This window comes from Vanessa cardui, chromosome 16 (assembly GCF_905220365.1).
Source record: "Vanessa cardui chromosome 16, ilVanCard2.1, whole genome shotgun sequence".
Classification (NCBI taxonomy): Eukaryota; Metazoa; Arthropoda; class Insecta; order Lepidoptera; family Nymphalidae; genus Vanessa; species Vanessa cardui.
In genome coordinates, this window is record NC_061138.1 from 9658043 (window position 1) to 9683979 (window position 25937).

At 34.1% G+C, this 25937-nt stretch overlaps 1 protein-coding gene across 12 annotated transcripts in view; it reads right to left on the reverse strand.

Annotated features, from left to right (window-relative positions):
- LOC124536027 (supervillin-like) overlaps window positions 1-25937 on the reverse strand; it is a 208404-nt gene that overhangs the window by 83989 nt on the left and 98478 nt on the right. For 11 of the 12 annotated variants that reach the window (XM_047112409.1, XM_047112410.1, XM_047112408.1 and 8 more), the window contains 8 exons: window positions 14351-16715; window positions 11650-12122; window positions 10817-11089; window positions 10151-10333; window positions 9507-9842; window positions 8315-8445; window positions 7121-7687; window positions 6472-6584 (listed from right to left, as the gene is read on the reverse strand). In XM_047112409.1, coding sequence (XP_046968365.1) covers window positions 6472-6584; window positions 7121-7687; window positions 8315-8445; window positions 9507-9842; window positions 10151-10333; window positions 10817-11089; window positions 11650-12122; window positions 14351-16715 — 4441 coding nt within the window. The remainder of the gene's footprint in view (window positions 1-6471; window positions 6585-7120; window positions 7688-8314; window positions 8446-9506; window positions 9843-10150; window positions 10334-10816; window positions 11090-11649; window positions 12123-14350; window positions 16716-25937) is intronic. The other variant, XM_047112411.1, reaches the window with a different exon arrangement.

Sequence of the window (25937 nt, forward strand, 5' to 3'; positions counted from 1 at the left end):
ATACGCATCGCATGCATCTCGACCTGATCCCGAAAATGAGGATCCTAGAGCTACATTAACACGCCATTTCTCCGAAGACCTGCCTGAAGTCAGTATTGGCGAAATCGAGACTGCTCTTGGACAGCTTAAAAATGGAAAAGCCCCCGGAGAGGACGGCGTTACCACAGAGCTATTAAAAGCGGGAGGTAAACCGGTACTTAGGGAACTTCAGACGCTTTTTAACTCTGTCCTCTTCGAAGGGAGAACTCCGGAGGCGTGGAGTAGGAGTGTGGTCGTCCTGTTCTTCAAAAAGGGAGACAAAACCCTGCTGAAGAACTATCGTCCCATATCCCTACTGAGCCATGTCTATAAGCTGTTTTCAAGAGTGATCACGAACCGTCTTGCGCGAAGATTCGACGAATTCCAACCCCCGGAGCAGGCCGGGTTTCGGACCGGATACGGCACCATAGACCACATCCATACAGTGCGGCAGATTATACAGAAGTCCCATGAGTATAATCGGCCCCTGTGTCTTGCATTCGTGGACTATGAGAAGGCCTTTGACTCGGTTGAAATCTGGGCTGTTCTGGAGTCCCTGCAGCGTTGCCAAGTTGATTGGCGATACATCCAAGTGATGAGATGTCTCTACGAAGCTGCCACCATGTCCGTCCGAGTACAAAATCAGCAAACAAATCCCATACCATTGCATCGAGGAGTGAGACAAGGGGACGTTATTTCCCCCAAATTGTTCACTAATGCAATGGAGGATATGTTCAAGACGCTGAACTGGAAAGGACGTGGCATTAACATCAATGGCGAATACATCTCTCACTTGAGATTCGCAGACGACATCGTCATCGTGGCAGAAACGCTGCAGGACCTACAACAAATGCTGAACGAGCTGGCTGATTCTTCTATGCGTATCGGCCTACGGATGAACTTGGATAAAACCAAGGTCATGTTCAATGAACATGTTCTACCGGAACCGATTACGATACACGGTACCGTTCTCGAAGTTGTTCAAAAATATGTCTACCTCGGGCAGACTCTGCGATTAGGTAGAAACAACCTTGAGGACGAGGTGAATAGAAGAATTCAGCTGGGTTGGGCAGCGTTTGGGAAGTTACGTCGAATCCTAACATCGTCGATCCCACAGTGCCTTAAGACGAAAGTCTTCAATCAGTGCGTCCTACCCGTCATGACATACGGAGCCGAAACGTGGACACTCACGACAAGGCTGGTCCACCAACTTAAAGTCGCTCAGCGTGCTATGGAAAGGGCTATGCTCGGCGTTTCTTTGAGGGATCGCATCAGAAATGAGGTTATCCGTCAAAGAACCAAAGTCATCGACATAGCCCACCGGATTAGTAAGCTGAAGTGGCAGTGGGCTGGTCATATTTGTCGTAGAACCGACAACCGTTGGGGAAAACGTGTTCTAGAGTGGAGACCGCGTCTCGGCAAACGTAGTGTAGGTCGTCCTCAGGCACGGTGGAGTGACGATATACGCAAGGCGGCAGGCAGGAGCTGGATGCGAGTAGCCGGAGAAAGACCACAGTGGCGTGCACTGGGAGAGGCCTATGTCCAACAGTGGACAAAAATATGCTGTTGATGATGATGATGATGAATTTTCTTCACTATAAGTGCGATTAAAAGCATATTACTTGCTGTAAGCCCGTCTGGGTAGGTTCATCATCCATCACTTTATCAAACAGCAATAATAATTAGTACTGTCGTATTCCGGTTTGAAGGCTATGTGAGCCTGTGTCGGGACATAAAGTCCTAAGGTTTGTGGTGCATTAGTGAAGAAACATAAATATTTCTTACAGTACATATTTCTATGGACAATATCTGACCATCAAGCGAATTTGCTCAACTATACCATAAAAATACAGTTATCTTTATAAGACTATAAATTAACTCTTATAAAAAAATAAACAGAAACCTTCGAACTGAGCCTTGAATAGTCTTGATCGTTGTTGCCCGGGTTTACGATATGACTAAGCACGCCGCGGGCGCAAGATACCTCGCCGTATACCGGCTCCCGAGTGAAAGCTATGACGTTGTTTTATAACTATTCAAATGTTGATTGCTTGTACTTGCTTACACATACTTACAATCTTCTTTTTTAATTTATGATGGAAGGGCAATGTTGTTGTGCCTAACCAAAAAAGGTAGTATAGCTTTACCAAATAAATACATAAATAAAGCAATTTCTTTAAACCTATACGGTAATAAATAATAATCAACTTAAGTTCATAATTAGTATATATCTAAAAATATAAATATTAATAAAATGCTATAAAATAATTCACGGACTGTTTTAAAAACTGACTAATGTTAGTAATAAAATGAACCATTGTATATTAAAAAATGTATTAATAAAAACTAATTAATTATACTTTTCTAGTTCAATATGCTAGGTATTGCAACAAAATTTATATAGACTTATTTCAAATACCGTATTTATAATTAAAGACAACAATTACTTAGTAACGCCAATAAAATCTATCAAATACAAAACATTATGAAACGAAAAGAAACAGCTATCAATCTTATTAAAATTAACGATTTATTGCTTAAATTACTTGTATTAATACATCAACATAATTTACTTTATGAATGTGTAAAAAGCATTCGATGCAAGCAGTAATTCAACGTTTATTGTAGCAAGCATCGATACCGTACTTGACCCGAATGAATCGCGCAAACTATAATTTAATTTAAAAAATGTATTCAACGTTTAAATAAAATTTACTTTTTTATATTATATGGGATTTAATTTAAAAAACGAATTCAATACGTCCAAAATTTTAGTTGATGTTTTGAGTGGCAATGTTTGGAGGCCGACTGCGATATTATATTTATTTCCCTCACCATCAATTCATAATTTAAATCGTAATCAAATCGATCACTCACGTACTGAGTGCCTGTACATTTATGAAAAGTTATATAAAACTATTTTTTAAATTGAAACACACTAACTAATTTAAATGCAACGGTAATCTGTCTTCGTCTTGAAAAGTTATTATAGTACAAATATTTTTGAAATTGGAACACACTAATTTAAATCCAATAATAATCTGTGCTGGTATTGAGTACCAATTTGTATGATATGAAAGAATATTTAGCACTTGATAAAAACCCGGCTTCGCTCGGGTAAAATAAAAAATTAACTAAACATATACTTATGAAGATAATTTTTATTATTAGAAAAATATCTTCTGAACGCACCAGTAAACATCAAACACGGCCGACCGTTGAACTTAATGTCATTGAATTTTATGAATTTAATAACGAAATCACTTGATAATGCGACTAAACAGATAGGTTTTGATTGGTTCTGTGGTAGACCTGCATGAAATTTTTTAATAAATAAAATATTAGTTACCTATTTCTGCTCGCCGTCCATTTATCACTCACATTAATTCCATGCTTATAAAATGATGTAATGACAAATCCAAGTTTATAATTTATTCAGTTAACTCAGTAATACAGGTCTAGGTAAGGGAAAGGAATATATTTGTTTTTGGACAAATACATTCTTAGTATCCACTGCTTATAGATGAAAATGATAAAAGTGTAATATAAGTGGGCATTCACTGTGTAATACAAAAGTCGTTGCGATGTATTGCGGCAATGAGCCCAACCTTACGTGTACTTTCAAAGTGAAGGTCGATTTGTGCAAATAATCAACAAACCATACACTTCGTTCTACATAAAACATACATACAAACTAATCTTCAAAAGCAATGACTCACAGTTTTAGAGATTAAAACGTAACTGTATTACATGTCCACTTAAACATTCGAATAAAATATTACAGATCTTAAGAAATTCAAACGAAATTAATTACTTATATGTTACAAATGTATCAGTAGAGTTACCATGCATGTATTGCCTAAAGTTCAAGTTTACGTTTCAGCGTTACGTACAAGTAAACTTGTTCAAAAGATTTAAAGATGTCTTTGTATTGTTTTTATTTTACTCAAAGCAACCAATGATCAGATAGCCACTAAGGAATATTTCTCTTTTAGCTGCAAATTCAAAGTTCTAATTTAATCACTATTTTTATCACCTCAAAGAACAGACTTCTTAATAACATACTCTTGGCAATAATTAATTATAATAAAAAAAATCAATTAAAATAATTTCGTCTAATATCATTTAATCGACCGGAACAATACGCACATTGAGGTAGCGTAACCATGAAAAGAACAAATTAGAAACACTTTCACTGATTTTTTTTTTTATTAAGTAGGTATATAATATTGTATAGTACGACACAACTTAGATAAAGCATCGGCAATTACCATTCAGATGACTGCCGATTAATACAACCAATAGAAATAGCTCCCTGTCGCGTAATTCGACGCTATTCGTCGCTTTAGATTCTCGCGTCATTTCAACCCGAGAAAGCATGTAAATTGTCGTGTCAAATTGACGAATATATTAGGTCATATGCTATTACAAGTTATTACGTTTTTGTAAAGATCATATTCACATTTGAAATAAATATTGTAATTTGCGACAGCGTACTTAATTCGGATGTGATCGGTTATACGAATTTTGCTGATGCTACATCTAAGTTGTGTCGTACTATACCCTAATTACTTGGTTGATTAAAAACGAAATCGAAATAAGAAAATCCGTGACAAAACGGAAAAGAAAATTTCACTGCGGCATTCAACGCACCGCTGCATTCGATTGCTTCAAATTGATTATAAGAAAATTTTAAGACCTTCTTGTTGATGTAATTTTCGTTATGCAAATGTAGAGAAAAAATGTAAACGATGACTGACGACTCGACCTTGAATATCTATTTCGACAAAGACTTAAAATACAATTGAATTCTGTGGAAGGTGAGATATATTTAATTTTAAAGAAGTATAAATATCCTACGGTCAAACAGAAATTCTCTTCCATTAAAATCATTTGGGTATCATGTATGTATTTATTAAAACAGGTTTTTCGTTAGTCATTTCGTCATATAGATATATCATATACTAGCGACCCGACCCGGCTTCGCACGGGTGCAATGCTGATACTAATTGTACTACAGAATTTTTGTCGTCTATATCTTTTAAATATTAAAAAAAAACCTCATCAAAATCCGTTGCGTAATTTTGAAGATATAAGTATACATAGGGACACACAGCGGTAAGCGACTTTGTTTTATACTATGTAATGATAATGATAACATGTTCAATGATTGTTACAATAAAACTTATTACAACTAATTGACTATTTTACTGGGCACTAAGGAGTCGTAGCTGTCAATGCAAAGGAGAAAAAGTTTGAACCCGTAATCATCGGTTAAGATGCACGCGTTCTAACCACTGGGCCATCTCGACTCAGATATGAACATTTTCTCATAATGTTTTCTTTCAAAATCACGAGATGACTTATAAAACGAAAATAAGCAATTCAAAATTGTGTGGCGTTTTTAATATAAAGACGTAATCTTTGGTAAAGAGTTTTTTTAGCGACAAGACAATCTCGGCTCTGGGCAAAAAACTGTTATAAATAACGATAGCTTATTTATTATTATTTTATTCATTAGAAACTTGGTGACGGTAATAAGTATATACGAATCATCTAGTAGTATTAGTGTAAGTACACTGATGGGCATGAAAACATGGTTTTAGTCTTTTCCATATGTATAAATTACTTTTAAATATTGGTGCAATAATGTCTCAATAAATGAATGTTTTTCTCGTAAGAATCTTCGGTTCCACAAACACACAACTTCGATTACGCTAACATTACGATTAATTTCCTTGTTTCAAAATAGTTTTAAGATATTTCGAATTTCGAAAACATATTTTAAAGATTCATATTGCATTGAGAATTCGCAACATACATTCAAACTCAGATGTCATATTGTGCAAACGGCATAATCTTAGAGCAACGCGATTACGTCACCCAATAATATTATAATAACAGAAATGACTGCATAATAGTTGCATCAACGTATTCATTTCTCATCTTATGTACATTACTAGTATTTGCAATCTTTGAATATTGTTACGAATTTATTCGACTTCATTTGCACCAAAATAAAAATGAACTAGAATATTTTTTGTTTATATAATAAATTGTAATCGATGTTTCAAAGTAGTGTCTGTATAGTTGAGAAAAATGTTGCCATCGTTAAATATAAATAGATTTCAAAATAAAAATTAAGTAAATAATATAATTCAAAGATGTACTATTTATGTATGTATTTATCTACATATACCCAACCTTTTTTGGCATAACATTTTACGCCTATGTTATCATTATGAAATTAAAAAAAAAAAACCTAAAAATCAAATCATACTATGAATAGACGAAAAGACTTGGCTGTACGGTGTAATACCTTTGCCTTTTCCCTCTAAGGCTGAAAAAAAGCAAAAACAGAAAAAACTATGAATAGACGTCACTAGTGGCATGACTACACATATGATCGCTATAAAGTGTATGAAAGTGAACAAAGCAAAGAGGCGCACTGACCGGTGACGTCGCGAGTTGATGCGGCGCACTTCGCGCCCGCCGCTCGACTCGCCGTCGCTGCCCGACGCGCCCGCGCCGCCCTCCATCGCGTGACTCGACACCGACTTGCACATCTGCGGACGGACTCGGGTTAGCACGGGAACATACGACTTATTAAAAACATTAATAGATAAGGCATGATAATGTATCCCGCTGATTTTCTTTCGTTGGTTCTTCTCAGGTCTGAAAGGTGTTAAATTCCGAACCCGTGGTAGATTTTTTGACTATCAAAAAGAGAGTGTAATCACTTCTTTTTTGAATAAATATTTTTGACTTTGACTTGATGATTTGATCCGGCTGTTTTTGGTCACAGCGGATCTTATGGTAGATCGGCCAACTATGTAGGACATAATATGGTGCACAGGTCCAATACGCCCGTACAGTCATATGCAGGTGGATAAACACTCTCAAATTAAAAATTCTGAGCTACACGTGAGATTGTTTAAAGATTCGATTTGAGATAGTTTTAAGGGAAATCTGTTAAATTGTTGTTTACTTTTTTGTATGAAGCCAAGATCTCTGGACCTGCATAGCCTAAAGATAGGAAACGAGATTTTTGTATCTGTCTTTGATCGTTTTGATCGTGTATGTGTATATAATATCTACTAACCGTTGGTATATACTTCCGAACGGCTGCGGTTAATTCATCAATACTCTTCTCCTTCTTTTCACCTTCCAAACCGAAGAACTTGTTCTTTGCCGCTTGGTTCAGAGCGGATATCTTCAAAATCGGCGGTTTCTCCTCCATAGACGAGACTTTCTCCATCGGCCGTCTCAACTTCCCGAGTTGCAAGGGTTCATCGAGCTTCTTAACGAATCTTCTGTATCTCGCCTTGTCTTCTTCGCTCTTCGGCTCCTCTGATGGTTTCCTACCAAGTTTCCCCAACATTGGTATTTTAACATCTGGATTTTTAGCTTGGTTGATACGCTCTTTCAATTCATTAGCTCCTGGTAGCTGGATCTTGCGAGGGTATGGATCTTGTAGTACTCTCGTAAGATCAGAGTCGGTTCTTGACGATTTCAGCTTGTTGTTCTTACGCTGGAACCTACGAGGCTTTGGGTCTGGTATGTCTTCTGAACTGTCTGAGGAGGAACAGCTTTTCTCTGATGATGAGACGCTGGACGCAGATGCAGATTCATCTTCTGATGAACTGTCAATGCCCTCATCCTTTAAGCCCTGTAGAAATTAAAAATATATAATTATTAGTTGTAAAATTAAATATATTTATATGCATATACAGTCTCATAAGATTAAAAGCAATTTGTTTTTAATTTGCACATTATTTAACTCAAACTATGGAATATTTCATCTATACTAACTAATACATACATTATATGTGAGACAGTAACTCTATGTTGCCCTTTCACGATTAAGTTACTGTATCGACATTGTTGAAGTTTTTATGTATGTACAGTATGATACAAACTTTAACTTCAAGAAAGGACACAGGCTACTTTTAACTCAAGACCTGACGACTAACTACTATAAAGCGTGTGAGGTAGCGTTTGTGCAACCCGTCTAGGTAGGCTACCACCTACTCATCAGTTATTCTAGCGCCAAATAACAGTACTCAGTATTGTTGTGTTCCGGTTTGAAGGGTGAGTAAGCCAGTGTAACTACAGGCATAAGGGACATAACATCTTAGTTCCCAAGGTTGGTGGCACATAGACGATGTAAGGAATAGTTAATATTTCTTACAGCGTCATTGTCTATGGGCGATAGTGACCACTTACCATCAGGTGGCCTATATGCTCGTCCGCCATAAAAAAAAATCATATAAAATAAATAGGAAAAGTTATTAACCTCAGAACTTTCTCCTTTAGTCAACGTCTTGGGCTTCGAAGGGACTACAGTCGACCCCGACTTCAGAATGCCTCTCACCTCAGGCGTTATCATCCTTTGAGCTCTTTCGGTAGGCGAGTCGTCATCGAGATCTGTACGAACAATTTTATATAAACAAGAGTATATTCATAACAGAAAGAATAATAAAACAATATCCAAACAATATAATAAAAGCATTTGGTTAATAATATATTAAAATTACCCATAAAACGCACTCGTGAATTTTTCATAAGTGATACATAATACAAATACGTTAACCCAGCGTTTTTCAATACGATTTTAAGGCAGAGATCATATATATACTCTGTAAGACGTATATAGAGGCAGACAATAAAACTGAAAGGTTTGTATCCTATAAATAAGAACGATTATTGTCCATTTGCCAAACAAAACACCTGTTTTAGTATTACGAAGTCAATCTTCTTAAAATTACGAAAACAATGTGCCATATCATGTTTGCCTTCTCGAAATAGATTCCAGTTTGGTGCAATACAAATTATACACAAAGTAAACACAAGCGATTCGAAAGGATGTTGAAATATCGAGTTATTTTTAAATCTGTAATTAGGGATTTTCTTGTGTATATAATCCTAATATTTTTAAAAATATGTAAAAGTAATTAAAATATTCTTGCTCATAAAATTCATGTATATATTATTCAAAAGATTTCTCCTTATATATGAGAAAAACTTCAAGAACTGTCCACTACTGTGATAGATTTTAATAGGTTATGTCCAAAATAATTTATTATTCAAAATTATAGTTACTATTATAAGATTAATCCCAATGCATGCGACAAAGTGTTAATTGTTTTGGTCTTAGATAAAAGGAATCATAGGTGATACGGGTAAATATAGGTAAGGTAGGTAATACGTGTTAGTTTTTATAAAAATAAGAAATTCACCACAACATTATATAATTATTTATTACTATACCTCAAAAATATCATATCATCTAAAATCCTGTAGAAATATAAAAGTAGATAAATAATACCATTAGTATATTTCGTGTGAGAAAATCATGCGAAGAGATTTATTCCACTTACCTTGCGAATCATTTAAGAAATAAATTAGTGCTGAACCCAGATAAGCGAAACGACAAGCGGAAAAATCGACAAAAAAAAAAAAACACAAATTAAAGAACTAAATCAGACCTAAGCTTCTGAATTTCGCGTTCTGCCTCATGAGATATTCTAAGGACGTGTTTCTCGCGCTCGCTGAACGGAACAGTTCCATTTTGAGTTGAAAATCTGAATTACGAGGTACGTCTTCGTGGGTCAATGACTTGGTCAGTCTCTCGTTTTGCTCCATAGCTTCCTGGACTTGGCTGGCGAGAACCGGCATCGTCCTGAGTCTGGACGCCCTGGGCACCCTATCGTCTTTGGGTCTTGGCAGGCCGGCCACGGGAGGTTTGTGGGTTAGCTTCGCGTTGAACATCTTCATCTTCTCAGCGAGCGACATCTTGGCCGGATCGTCCTCGTCTAACTTAGCTGCCACCGGTGAGAGTGTGCGTATATACATTACATTGTGCATTTAACAGAGCCCGGGACATACACATAGTTGAGTAGTCGAGGACATGCAAAAAAGAAATAAAGCCGACAATCAAAAGACAGAAAGCGTTTCGTCGGTACCAAATGCAATTTACATGCTATTCAAGTGACGTTTACATAATGTTACCGGTAATAAACAATCACGGCGTACTATTTCGATAAATAATGAAAATGAATAATTACCGCTATGAAAATAAAGTAAAGGAAATTATATTTAATGTGCAGATGAATTATGTAAATAGGCTTACCATCTTCGTCCCTGTCTAGCACGTTTGCAGTGCTTTTGGACTGCGCGAGAGAGAAGCCCTCGTTTGGGGGGCTGGTTGCCTCTGGAGACTGTGTTGGGATGGCTTGTGTTTTGAACCGCTCCGTCACCGAAGGCCCCTCCTTTAACTTTGAGCGACTGTGACGAATCAGCGGTTTTGGTGTTCCTGAAATTGAGATAACGATTGATCAGACATAAGTTAAAACACAGCAGACCCAATGGCATGCATAGACAGACATGTTGCCAATAAGTTAACTAAAATAATCACAAAAGCACACAGATTTATGTAAAAATATCCTTGTATCAAATTAAAACAAAGTAATTCATCTGGAAAAATTGGAAGAATTGTTAAAGTTTGTAGCCTGAGAAAATTACACGTATGGATATTTACTGGAATGTGGTTTCGGTTACGTAGTAACTAAAACTATATGTTTTATAAGGAGAAGCGCATATCATACGCTTCTCCTTATTTCTTCGTAATACACAAGTATAATTACAATATTAATATCATATAATCTTGTCTAGCATTTTGTTCGCGATATAAATATCGAAAATTTGAAATTATCTTTATTACCTTCACATAAAAGTTCTAATGCTTATAGAGATTATAACGATATATTCGTTGTATATTAAAATAATGATAACTAACCTTTTGCTTGTTGTTGTAACTGTTGCCACATGCTGGCTCTAGCAACAACACTGTTGCTTTTCACCAAACCGAGGGCGAACCCGGAGTGATCGTTGTTCTCATCATCGCTCTGATTTTCCTCCGGGCTTCGAAGAGCCTCGTTTTCCGTCGACTTCCTGTGACGGTCCATGTTGAGTAGACCTTGTTCTATAGACGTCGATGACCAATCGTTGCTGCTGTTTGTAGTTTGGTTTTCATGGATTTCTTGACACTCTATCAAACCCAACTCCTCGCCTGAAAATCGATAATAACTGTATTAGTCTCGAGCACGAACGAAAATAGACATACACAAAATACAGTATTGCGTGCAAGAAATTTGACTACAATGTTACTTTGGATCTGAAATTAAAACACGTCGATCGAATTTACACATTAATATACATTTGTTTTTTCACTGATAATTTACCAGCAACGTTAAAATGTAGCGCTGACAATGAATATCATACGTATTACATTGACCTAAATGTAAGGACAGAAACACATCGACAAGGTTAAGCAGAATTATTTTGAAAACCATCCTAATATGACTAGCGAGACAGTTCTAATTTTACCGATAAACATAAACAAACATCGTCTAATGCAAGCCGACTATTTCGACTCTTTCCACATGTTTCCTTTATGACCGCTGTAACAGTTAGCTTTGATTGCCCAAAACACTAAATAAGTCAAAAGTTGGATTCGACGTACATTCGTCCAGAACGTTCAATTCGTTAAAAATAAATTTAATGATTATTCAAACTGAGCAATTGCTATTTACTAACGGTGATTAATAAGACATTTAATGTAATACTAACCAGAATGCGGCCCGGAGTCGCGGGACGAGGCGCGATTGTAAACTCCGCTGTCACAAGACACGTTCAGGCTCCAATTGTCTGCTTCGGCTTGGTTACATTCGTCTTCGTCCAAAGCACGGCAGTCCTCGTCCAGAGCGACGCGAACCTTGTTTACTTCTTGTTCGATTTCATCTAGAGTAGCTTGTTTTGCTTCGCTATCGGCGCAGATCTTTTCGAAATCTAGAAACGTAGCCTCACCAAAGCTGTCGTTCCTAGCGACAACATTTTTTAAGACGCCGTTTTCTATCGGTAAATTTGCATAGAATAAATTGGTATCCAGTTGTGGTGACTCGAGTTCTGCAAAAGGATCTCGTTCGGGCTCCCCCAGACAGGGGCCCTTGGCCGAGAGAACAGCACCGGACTCGACGGAACGGGTCGGAAAACTACAGCCCGCTATACCGAACGCTTGGAAATTCGCTTGGCCCGGCTCCAAACTGCGAAATGAGAAAAGAAATGCGTTAATGTAGAACATTCGTCGTTAGTTAGAAAGAGATAGTTGATATTTCAGTTTCATTTTATATGTTCTGATGAGTTATAGCATGAGTGATTTGGACTGGCAGCCTTGTTTATGGATTTAAAGGAGTTCGACACCATTGGCAATTTATTCTAAATATAAATTTCCAGTTTGATATCGAGTGATTTATTAGCATAAGAATTATCACGAATTTATAATGTATCCTTTTTATTCTTTAATATTATTAATTTCTTTTTAAAATAGTTTTATTTGATAATTCTATAAATTTACGTACATGATCTTATTATTTTGTGATAAACAAGAAATTATAACTTATTTTGTGTCATAATAAATCAAAGATCAACTTTGCGTATGGCATGGTTTTTTTTTTCATTATAAAAACTATCACTGTGGCAATAAATTAAAAAGCAACAATTAAGGGCATCAAGAGCTTGCCCCGCATCAGATGTTCTGGTCATAAAATATTGAATGCCTGCTGCGTAGCACAACAGAGCCAGAAATAGTGCTGACCCAGTAACGACTGGAGCGCTTATTTCCGTCATCAACATGCCGTCTTAACTAGCACTGTACCAGTAAATGCTACCACGACCGAAGTTAATCACTGACCAGATTAATGCAATCTCAGACGCACGAAAAAAGACGAATTATATCGTCCCAAATTAGAAGAGACCGATAAAGTGAATGCGACATTATAATAAAAATACGACCAAGAAGACATATAGTCTGTTAGAATTCCAAGTATAAATAACGTCGTCTTGAATATCACGCACAGTAGGTAATCTGATAGAAAGACTAATTGACCTTTTAACGATTAGTTACATGTAATGTAGCCACTGTTTATGTATTAAGCCAATAAAAAGATACAATCAATTTGGAAAACCAAAATGAATATATAAAACAGTGTCAAAGAACGAGCGAGGCAAGATATTTATAATACTTACAAGTTAAATTGCGGCCACTCTTCAAGTAACCGGTACATTTTTAACTTTCGTTATTATTTATAAACATAAAATAACAATATTCTGATAGAGGCACACGATCCAAATTTAATTGTTACGCTTCCAGACTGTAAATGATTCAAACAGTAAACTGAACCACTAGATGATGTCAGACGACTGCTCTTCACGAAATTAGCATCAAATGTTTACCAAAGTTACGAAACGTTAATTAGAAGACATTATCTGATTAACCACTTTTATCCATTTGAGAACAAAAACAATTACGTCAAAATAAGACAGCTCGACGAAAGAATAGTAACTCTAGTTCTATTCAATTTTAAAATTAAATACATAAAATATTCAAATGAAAATTTTCGTCATTTGTAAGGAAAAAAAAATGGGTCTGTTTTGTCATTAATATTATTAAAATCATCGGAAGGTTGCTAAGTTATTTTAATCGTTTAATATTTAGGAGACATTTATGCAGGATACACTTCATTTATTTATTTATTAATTATTACACCCAAACTGATATATATATATATAATTGAAATAAATATAAAAATATAAATTACATTTTTGTTACACAAAAGTTGCATGAGGTGCAACCGGTGGTACTACGTCCAATTCGATAGATATACAAAAATAGAAATTTGATATATAAATACGATTTTGAGAGAAATGCATAAGAATTATATTAAATACAACTAAAATCGTTTAAAGCGAGAACCGTTAATAGAGGCAAAGCAGTCCAATTACTGATTATTTATCATTTTTATATATTTATACCTTATTGAATAAAGTATGTAATTAGGGTATATATATTTTTTTCTAGTAGTAAGCTATGCAAACTAAACTGTATTCAATAAGAAAACAAGTAAAATCAGAGTAACATTTGATATACGCCCACGACGTATTTGTTCATCAAAATAATGGACATGTGCCAAGATTCAGCTTCTTTCACTACAATCGACACAAAGCGTATAATCACCTTTACATCAGGAAAACAATATTTAAGGACACCGTCCATGCGGAAAATCAAAATTACTTGCAATAAAGTAATGACAACATTTAGAAATCGTGACATTTTGACAATGCTTAATACGACTGGAACTTAAATAGAGAAATCTAAAAGATTTAAAACTCTAAGCCAGTAATTTTATGAGTCACCAACTAGTAATAGAATTTGTATTGTGTGCCTAGAGTAAAACTTAAGCTACAAGAAAAAAATACTTTATAAATATCTTACCTCGTTGCTATCGATCTCATTTCATCGATGGTGACAGGTTGAGTTTTATGGCGCTCTTTATCACGATTTTTCACTTTGGATGTTGAAGGTTGATCTTTTAAGAAATTATCTTTAGTGAGAGCTTGTTCCATGCTCTTAATTCGAGACGCAATCGATGGAAAAGTTTTCGAATTGTTATCGTCTGTAAGTTTATCCCGTTCCCAAGTGTCACAAAGTCCGTTCTCACAGGTTTCGTCTACTTTCAATCGGCGATTATTTAAAATCGAGAGTAGTTCGTCGTTCACGTCACACACCAAACTCATTGACCGAGGATTTGCTTTTGGTCGCAAATTTCTCCGTCGGATCACTGCACTTGGATAATTTTCTTCCGGGTCGAGACTCAAGACTCGTCGCGGACCAGCCGCCAACAAGTCGTTCGCATCGCTACTAAAATTCGTCGCACTAATATTCACATCGTTGTCTGCACAAAATGAAAGCCGTGGGCGTGGCGATTGGCTGCGTTCCCTAGTTAGACTCGAGCCTCTCTGCTTTAAAATTGGCTTAACTAGTGCCTCACATTCTGAACCAGAATGATCTGAAGTTCGTGATCTAAGTAGTGATGGTCTTCGCGAACTTCTGTCATCTTCGCTCATGTCGAAACTCGATGTATGTCCCTCATCGCTGGACAATTTTTTCGAAGATTTTAGGATTGGCTTTTTAGGAAATTCAAAATCGTAATCATCGTGTTCTGTCAACTTTTTCTTTAATATCGGTTTTGGCGTGTCCGAGGATAGTAAATCGGGTGAAGGTCTTTCTTCAGAAAAACTTTTTTTCTTTAGAATAGGTCGTACTGCTTCTTTGTCTTCTTCAACTATCTCAGCACCACCTGCAGCTGCCAGCAGCACAGCTTGTGCTATGGATACGTGAGATGACGTAGTACTGCTACTGGAACTTGAATTCGATTTTCGTTTTAGAATACCATGTGGTTCCGGAGAACCGTGTGAAATATCGTCGTTTAAATGATCTTCTTCTCGACTCATTTTTCTTTTTAAGATGCCTTGTATTTGTCCATCTGGTGATCGATTCCTTACAACGTCTTCTAATGATGATCTTCTATTCTTTAATATTGGTTTACATGTATCAGATGAACCATCATCAGCAAACGATACTTCCGGACTGCAAGACCTTCGCCTAGCGACTTGTGATTCATCCAAGCTGCGACGTTTTTTTAATATACCTTGACGTTGTCGATTTTCTGAACGGCTTTTATTGCGTGATTCAATAACGCTCGGAGAAAACGTAACAGGAGGCGAAGTGATAGAATTATTTGGGGGATTTGTTATATTATTTTCTTCATGAATTGATTTTCTTTTTAATATAGACACAGGCGTATGTTGAGACGTCGAAGAGTTATCAAGACGACGATTTTGACTAGAAGAATCATTATTGAGATCAGAAAACATTGCACTTTGCTTTTCAAAATCGATCAGTCTCTGTGCTGCCGTGTCTATATCCTTTAATCTTTCAGAGACGCCTCTGTTTACAACAGGACGTTCGTTAACCAATCCGTAGTTGTATGTATGACTATTGTTTTTCTGTTCCGATGTCGATGCAAATAAAGTGTCATAACGAGGAGAATCTGGTATAGTCACATGTAACTTATTACTAGTTAAGTTATTCGATAATTTGTTAACCCTATCTAAAGTTTGTTTCGTCAAAGCAGCTAAACTATCCATTTCCTGAGAAAGTCTGCTTGCATGTGGTCTAACAGTATCATGGAGTGTGGACATGTTTGCACTATTTTTTAAATTTCCTAACTCACCATTAGGAATCACTGATGAATTCGTGTTCAAATTATCATTCGATATAATTTTACTAGATATATTTGAAGTATTACTCCCACTTTTTGGAGAATTATCTAAACTAGTCAGTCTTTTCTTTGAATTATGATATTTTTCTTTAAGACTTTCACTACCTTTTTGAGCTCGATGAACTTTGTCTTTACGACCGTTTTCTGGATCACTTTTAGATTTTTCAGGACTTCTAAGTAAAGACCTCCCTCTAGACTGATCCAACTTAGTTTTTGTATTATCCACTTTCGTTGTCGTTTCTTTTATCGATTCCTGCTTAGGGGGTGACGTTGAATTATTATTACCTGATTTTTCGAGATTTTTTTTGGACAAAGGTATACAACTAGGCTTGATACCACCTTCAACACTGCGTCGTTTATCAGTGGTTTTTATCGCAGAATTTTTATTAGAAATTGATTTGAAACCAAATTGTAAACCATTGGTTTTAGGTGATACTTTGGAAGACTGTTGTGAAACTTCGTTCTTGAGATGTGTTGCTTCTAGAGACCGACGGTTTCTTGTCTTTGTAGCAGTTCCTGAAACAAAACAAAACAAAACCATTTTATTTATCTATGTTTGAAAATAATATATAGTTTGTATCGAGATTTAAACGGAAGAGGAAATTGTAAACCAGCGAGCGTATTGTTCTACACGAGTTCACTGACAGCTGCGCAAACGTCGATCGTGCCTTTTGGTTAGGTATCGTCAGAGATTGTTAAGTGACCTCAACGCAACACGTGTTGCATTGTGTAATATAATTATTATGTTTAAAGAAATATTATCCAGATCCGATTCTAGCAAATGTTTACTATTTAAAGTGAGTCATTCTTATATTTATTTAACAAACTTACATGTATGTAAACAAATATTATTTATAATACTTTATTAAACCAACCTCTTCATAATACGTTTCATTAATATTACAGGAAAATGTTAATAACTTAACAAGTAATTTATTTAATCGTTGGATTAATAAGCAAATCTACTAGTACGCGTAGTACTGCTATGATTGTTATTTGGAAAGAAAGGGTTGTGGTTATGGTGATTTGAGATGCAAGTGTGTATGTCACACCTGATCATAGTTAATATACCACAACGGAATACTATTACGTTAGATCAAGACAAGTGGCATTTTTGGTATAATAGGATTTACATCTGTGGTTTGGATATGATATGCAACTATGGAGCTATACTGAAACGTATATACATACATACGTTTGACTGTTAAAAATAGTCTTTTCAAGACAGCTTTGTTCTAGTAGGCGGTCAACGCTAAGATGTCATTGAAATTGCTCTTAGTGCGATATACGTAAATATAATAAAACAATTATGATAAAAATGGAGCTAAATAAAACACCTTTTGTAATTATCTCATAGGGATCCATTAGCGAGTAACTCGATACTTATAATCTATGTATTTACATCGGACAGCATCAAGTTCGGTATTAAACTTGCAAATGCTAAAGCAAAGTTATAAATTAAATAGTATAGTCATTTCAATGAATAAATAAACACCACTGCATTTAAATGCAACGGCAGTTAGACCTACTGGTGATTAAATAAAATACTTGAATTTGTGTTAAAAACGTGCTTATCAGTTAAAAGACCGCAATATGGAAATACTATTTTACCTACGACTGTTACGTGTATAATTTGAAAAACATTATATTTTCATAATTTTTATTTTCCTCTTGACTCATAGAGGTCATGCAAAATAACCTCATACATTAATCGTTCATTCATCGTGTCATCATTACGGTTTTGTGTTCACAGAAATCCATTAGCTGGCGTATCCAGTAATTGTAGAACACTGACTATATTGACTTTTAATACAACAAAATTTGTTCATAAAATTATACACTTAGATGTTTTTATGCAGATACAAACTTTAATATTCTTAATGCTTTAACTGAAATAACTCCTTTTATCGCGTGCAATTTTTCCAAGGTAGTAAATCTCTGAGGAAATTTGAATATAAGAGATTTATTTTATCTTACATCTTTACGACATCTGGTTTGATCGTCGATTTGGAAACTGTCTATAACAATTAGGAAATAACCGGTTTGGAGGAATCTTTTCCAAAATAATATTCAACCGTCTTATGTTAGTAGTTTTAAAGATTGTTTATAATGCGAAGATATGGAAAGGCGGTAACACAATTGTTACAAGATTTAAAACAATTATTCACGTAAAACGATCCGGCGCGACACATCCGTTGTATCGGATAAAAGAGCAATGTTTTCCAACGGCTCGAATAACAAGAGCGACGTTTCGAAGCAAAAATTACATTTGACAAAAGCCAAACCAATACTTCGTCCGTCCCAGTTTCGACCACGCTTGGTAACAAAGGAGAATGTAATATGGGAGAAAAGTCCATTTAGTGCAGGCGACGTAGAAGTATAGGCCTTTGTATTATGACATAAAAAGCTACTCATGATCGTTTATTCAAATAATTCTAAAGAGATATCATGAAAGTCTTTGTAAGAAAACTTTTATTAATATGGACATTCCCTTTAGATATCTGTTTCGAGCGAGTAAATTAAGTTATCTCTTCTTACAATTTTTCTCATAGAATGTTTTTTTTATTTAAAGTATATTTTTCTTATTTTATGATTTATATAGGAAGCTTGGCAAATGGAACACCTGATGTTAAGTGGTTGCCACAGCCTATAGACAAAGGTACAGCAGTAAGGAATATTAATCATTCCTTAAATAACCAATGCGCAACCAACTTTGAGAATGGCGCTTGTAGTTACACTGGCTCACTCACCCTTTAAGCCGAAAAGCAACAATGCAAATTATGGCTGTTAAGGTGATATGATGAGTGAGCAATATCTACCTACCCAGGCTGCACATAGCTCTTCCTACTAGTGAATCTTTAAAATATGTAAAAAGTATACTTTCTTTCTATATATATATTACTCCAGTCGTGACTCAATGATTTATTGAATAAGTAAAGTCACCTTTCTCTGAAACCTCATCAATTGATTAAATTCGTCTGTCAAAAACAAATAAACCAATTTCATTAAAAAACTTTAAGAAATTAACGATACTGTGTATTGTTTTTTGCGATTTCATTTGATGAGAAAAATGTGTGATTGACATATGCTTTGATTTCAAAGTGAGAGAGAAGCATTAAGTAAAAAAAGAAAAGATTTTAGTCCGATAATGTAAATAATTTAGTTCCTACTGGCTTATAATTAGAAACAAAAATTCTATTTTAATTTATTGCAATGCAAAAAGAAGTATTAATTTTTTTTTTAAATAAAAAATGTATAATATGACGATGTAATCAAAAAATTCAAATCGACAAACATTATCAAAGGTAATTACTAATTTTCGCAAGCTTCAGATCAAAGTGTACTAGCGAAGATTTAATTTCCATCATAGTCAACCCAGTGGAGTTCAAAGTGGATTGAAATATAAATTTATACGAGTATACAGTTCGGGTTACAATGTCATCGTCCTAGACCGATGTGGTGAACCCGTGGACGAATAGGGGTCGGAAAACCTTACGCGAAATGGGAATATCAATTCTGAATTAGCAACGAGTTTTGCTATGATCGTAGGTACGATACGCTTGGGGATTATAATATCATTACGACTCCACTGAAGACTTATTGAGGAAAATTTCAGTAACTTGTTGTTAAGTTATTAATTATTTTGGACCTCGTGTGTGTTGTCACTAAATACTAAGGCTGCATATCCTGTAGTCGGGTTACAATTTAGGTACGGCATTAGTTTAAAAAAAATGGAAAGGGATGGAGGAATTCTTAGTTGCAGGCCAGAGTTTGGAGAAGCAGTATATGCTTTCGTGTCTCATAAATCAGTTGATCCTATGCCTTGACTCTTTCGTCTTGCGACACGAAGAAAGATTGTCTGCATGTATTCGAACATATTAGTGAAATATAATACTCAGATAAATTGTTTTCATTAGTCTACTCGGTCCGATGGGCATCATCGTAATTAAAGATTAATATAAGTTATTAAATATTTAACCAGCGATACTTAACAAGATTCGCAGCCTAGCCTGTTGATACCAGCCTTGACCTGGCACGCACCCAGTCAAGCGGAAAAATCAATTTAAAGGCAATTAAACACAATTCCCAAAGACATTACATATTTATTATTTTTCGACTTTCGTATGCACTACTGGTCCGTAAAATTTCCCTACATGATTTTAATAGACAGTACCAACACACAAGATGACTAAGTATACATAACGTCATATTTTTCACTGTATTGCTGCTGCAGGAAATAGTAACTTACATATAAAAGGTTTCATCTTACGTAATACTGATTAAGTACGTTACAAGCCACGAGAACACACTTTGATATATGTAGTTAGCGAAATGGCACCCAATTATGGTGAAGGCGTAATTACGAGAGAATGAAGTCTACGAAACATCAAATAAGTCTAACTTTAAACTTCCGTTTGAAGTGCGTCGTATATCTTCAGTTTTGAAGAGGCCATGAAATGTTTATGCGAGGACAATAAAATGAGATGTAGGTACTATAAAAATATATATAAAATAAGGCACATAACGACGGACAAGGCGACGGTTTATGTCCTTCCGGATATCTTTAATCGGGGAATGGCTCGCAATGGGTACTTGAAATGTAATATTCGTTTAGATATATTTAAAAGGCATGAAAGGGAATAAGCAAAATTAAATATATCAACTATAAATATTCGGTCATACAGATATCCCGTATATATGTTATTTATAATTCATAGCCTACATAATTTGCATAGTATAATGTGACATCTGTTCATCTTTCTTTTTGTATTTTTTATGGACATATGTCATGAAATCTTCGTTATAACTTAATTTGAATAAAATGAACTGAAATAAATTTATTCTTAATAAAATCCGTAGTATCTTTTCTTTTTTGTAAATTACCTATAACACTTCCTTTTGTAACTACCATTTACAAGTAAAAATAAACTTTGCTTTAACTTACAAATTGTAGTTATAGAATTTAGTCTTACGCTGTTCTAATGTGTTTCAAAATAAAAAATGCCTGCAAAAAGTTTGTTCTTACTCTCCAGCTAGAATAAATTTAGGAGTTAAAATAACATAAGAACAAAATAAGCAGACAAGAATAAATTCCTTGTAAATAACAAAAATTAATATTTTCACTAGGGACGTTATAGGTATATTGCTGAACATGTTACCAAAAATTTTAAGGTTACTCATTTTGGAAACCATTGTCTTTAATAAAATTAAAATTAATATTCGATAAGTCATAAAGAGAAAAAGTTATGGCTTCAATAACAGCCATAATAAAATCCAATAAAACGTTTTAAATTAGTTTTTTTATTATTATTTTAATTAATTTCTAAGTATGGTCAAAGTTACATCGCTTTTATTTGCCTTAAATGAGCACCATAAAACATATTTAGGTATCAATATAAAAAAACCAAGTGTAAAGTCACAGCTTGTAAAAGGGGTAATACGTCTTCTTAAGAAACAAATCTTAGGAGCGATGATTCAATGGACTTGCTGGTCACATACTTATGTGTCAAATTTTCATCCAACAAACGCAGGTAACCTTACATATTTTCTGTCAACTACCCAGAAAGAGATAAAAAACCAAACTCAAAAAAGCAAATAAATAAAAAATAAGTGTACACCGTGGAATAGAGAACGTTTTCCCGTTTTCCCAACGTTGTTAATATATTATACTAACTTATGGCTGCGGATTCGATCGAGTGGTTGTTGAATAATTTTTTTGCCACATTGGTGTGTATTTCATCCCTTAGGATAAACTATCGAGAAACGCTTGAATACGTCTACTAATCTAAATCTACTCATTTTTAATAAGTATCCCAAAAGTAAAGTTTTATGATTCTAACAGCAAAAATGACGAACTTACAGACAAAAGAAGATAGATTATGTTAGTTAAATTATTGATTCAGATAAAGAAATTCATACTTCATATATGACAAGTCAAGTGAAATAATCTATGATAAAAGATGAATGAAACGAGGCGAGGTCAACGACAGTCCCACTATCCCGGCTGCCTAATGGTTCCAATGACACGAGGTCGCAGGTTCGAAGAACGAACAGGGATAACGACCTGTCCGAATAAATGATTCATAGACAAAGAATATATCTCATTTAAAAAGTAAATTATAATTGCGTATTCGTTTAATCTATAACAATATTAATATCAAACAATTTAATAGTAAAGTTCAGTTAAGGTTAATATGTGCAAACATTCTATAATACAAATACAAGTATTTTTTTTTTATAAGATAGGTGGCAAACGAGCAGGAGGCTCACCTGATGGAAAGTGACTACCACCGCCCATAGACATCTGCAACACCAGGTAGCTTGCAGGTGCGTTGCCGGCCTTTAAGAAAGGAGTACACTCTTTTCTTGAAGGTTCCCATGTCGTATCGGTTCGGAAAAGTAGTAGTAGTAGTAGTAACTTAGCATATAAAAAAATTAAGCTAGTGTTAAAAAGAATGACAAATGAGGCATATTAATCAATACTAGATTTTGTTAATGCTGAAAAAGCATGGACGTATTATTAGTCGATTTCTAGACAATATTATATTAAATATATTTCATATTTAAATTGAACTGTGCTTTACTGACATACTCATCAAATAAAATGGTTTAAAAGTTTCTTGTCAGTTCTTTTTGGTAGAATTTCTGAAACGGTGGTAGCTTTACAACTCATTCAACACTAACATAAAGACCATTCAAAAGTCCGTTTATGAACCCACTTAAATAAAGAATATTTTGGTTTCAATCATTACTTATAGTTAAGGTATAGATGTCTTGGTTGATATGGATGAAGAATTATAGTATATCATACTTATTTACAATTTTATTAATATATTGGCATAAAGATTTTTTTCTCTCGAAGTTTTATCATAAAGCTTCAGTCTGATTTAATTTTCTTATTTCGACTTTTTTCTACCAGGGTATAATACTTTAATTTTATTCTTAACAAAGAAACTTTACTTATTGTATTAGTTAAATTAAAAACATGACAACGAAAAATGTTTAATTAAATGAATCGAACAATTTAAATATACTTATTTTTTTAATATAATTCGTATTGCTATCGAAATTTAAAATTTTGTTGAAAACATATGCCAATTCTACTTGGTTGAAGCTTTTTAAGTGGAAATTCTAATGTTTTTGACAGCTGGGCGAAAATTACAATACGCAAAGTTACCTCACAGACGTCATTTCTTATATTTTAAATTCATAATTGTTTGCGATAAAAGGGTCTTTTATCGTTGCTTGTGACTTTCTGCGCTAAAAATAATATCAAGCAAGCAGTTTGATGGACGTTTTTAAATTATCATTTGAGTGTAGGTTTCACAAACGTTTAAAATCTTATATACAACTTTCGTTTTATAATTTTATATTTTTTTCGTTCAAAGATTTAAAAAAAGAACAATAATGTTGGCAGTATTGTAAGCTATTACCATATTGAACTATTAAAAAACGTTGACATTCTGATTTTCCCGATTAATTTCTTTACCAACCGCCATTATTTTTATTCCTTATCTATCACTTAGTAAGTATCAAATCCATTCTTATTATTACAAATGTAATCCATTCTTATTATTACAAGCTCGAATATCAAGAACAGACATATTGATAGGATTATTTTGATTCCCTTTTGTAAGAACTTAAAAGTCATACATAAGTAATTTTTCAATATAATAAAGGTAAAATTTTTTTAGTCAATAATTTAGCTATAAAAACATAGATATGTAGTTAAATCCAATCGATTTAAAATGCGTTTCTTTATCTTTCACGCCCAATAACTATAGCAACGTAGATATATATTTATTCTATTAAATTGACTGATCGTTAGCAATCACAGTTAGACGCTAGTTAGTCGCTAGTTCAGTTTCAATACAATAAGCTGATGATACCATTTAAGGTCGAACAATGAAAACAAATCTAAGAAGGTATTAAAGTGAGATTACATCAGCCCACGCAGTAAAATACGATGTTCTACGAAAACACGATTCAATCTGTAATTACTATGAACAATACGTATAACCTCATAGAACAATAAAATATAGATAAAAAAATCGGTTTTCTTGTCTTTGAGAAAAAAATGCATAAAAAAAATGGCTGCCACTGAACATTTATCAAGTTATATTGTGAACTAAGTTTACAATACGAATGGCTTAAAATATTTGGTTTCAATTTGAGGGGCATTCATTACAAAAGGTAGTTCAGATGACAAATAAAAACAAAAGCACAATGTCCCGTTAGTTCTACTGTAAATATGCAATAAAAGATTATAAAGAAATATACTTACAAAATAACCAAATTATTCTTTTAATGTTATTCTTTATTATGCGTTTATATTTAACTCTTAATAAAAAAGTATTTTAAATCACTATGTCATAGTACGTGATTCAACATCTAAGAGTATCGTGTTTATTCAAATTTATTTTAACTCAATCAAAGTGACAAAATGTAAAATAATCATGGAATATGCAATTCACTCAAATTTACGAAGAGACCATACATACACAATTATGTAGGTACGGTACGCACACATAAATTAAATTACTGGATAAATGAGAACACAAATATATAAAAAGGTGACGAATAGTATGAAATTTATCCATTATTAATTTCTTTTTTAAAATAATTTGAAATTAACCTTATTTTTTTATATTATTACTAGCTGCTCGTCTGAGTTTTATTTAGGTCCCGATCACAGCAGCCAGATCCGATCGAAACCATCCAGCAATCCACTCAAAATACACCCAAAACACGTAATGGATATCGGTTCAACCGTAACGCTGAAATTCAATTACATACATGTAATGTAATAATTTATATATATTACTAGCTGTTGTCCATATTCTGTACCACATTGGTGTGTATATCCAGAAACCCTTATCCAAACACGTATCTTCGTATTTTAATGAGTATCCCAAAAATAAAGTTTCATGTTTCTAACTTAAAAAATGATGGCTTTCCGTATAAACTTTCAACCCTTATTTCACCCTTTTAGGGATAGAATTTTTGACATTAGTTCATTAGTGGGTGTACTCAATACAACGATCGTAATCAACAAATTTCATGGCCTAACTTTAACATTCAGTCAAGACATATAATTTCCTAAGCATAGAAGATATGTAGAGATATAACAGATTTCGGTTTCATTGAAGTTAATTAACGCGATATAATCGACGTATCTCGGGAAGACAATAATCCTATCGCCATGGAAACGAGGTTTGTTATGAAACTTTAACATCACGATAACTTAATAACAACATGAAAGATTACACCGTTGCGAAACAAAACTCGGTCTATCTATTAATCGATATCTAGTTGAAACAAACAGGCGATCTGATAAGCGATTACGCGATCCATTCGGCCTAGTAACATCGATGATTATTAATATACTTAATAGTATTTAGTTCAATTATTATTAAATTACGCGGTACTTGAGTAAAATCGATAATTCAGCAGCGAATTTGATATCTCTAGGTTAAGTTATACTATTATATTTTAGTAAGTTCACAAACTGTAACTCTAGAACTCTTATATTATAACACTTAGGTGAATAAATCGATCAATATATTAAGTAACATGATATTGAAGACAGTTTACTATAGTATGGCTTAAAACTTTTATGATTACATAATAATTATTAACATATTTAAAATTAAATGTACTTCAAATTATATGGATCAAGCATATTTTGATACATCGATGAGAATCAGAGAATATGTAAGGTTTATCTTGCAAACACCA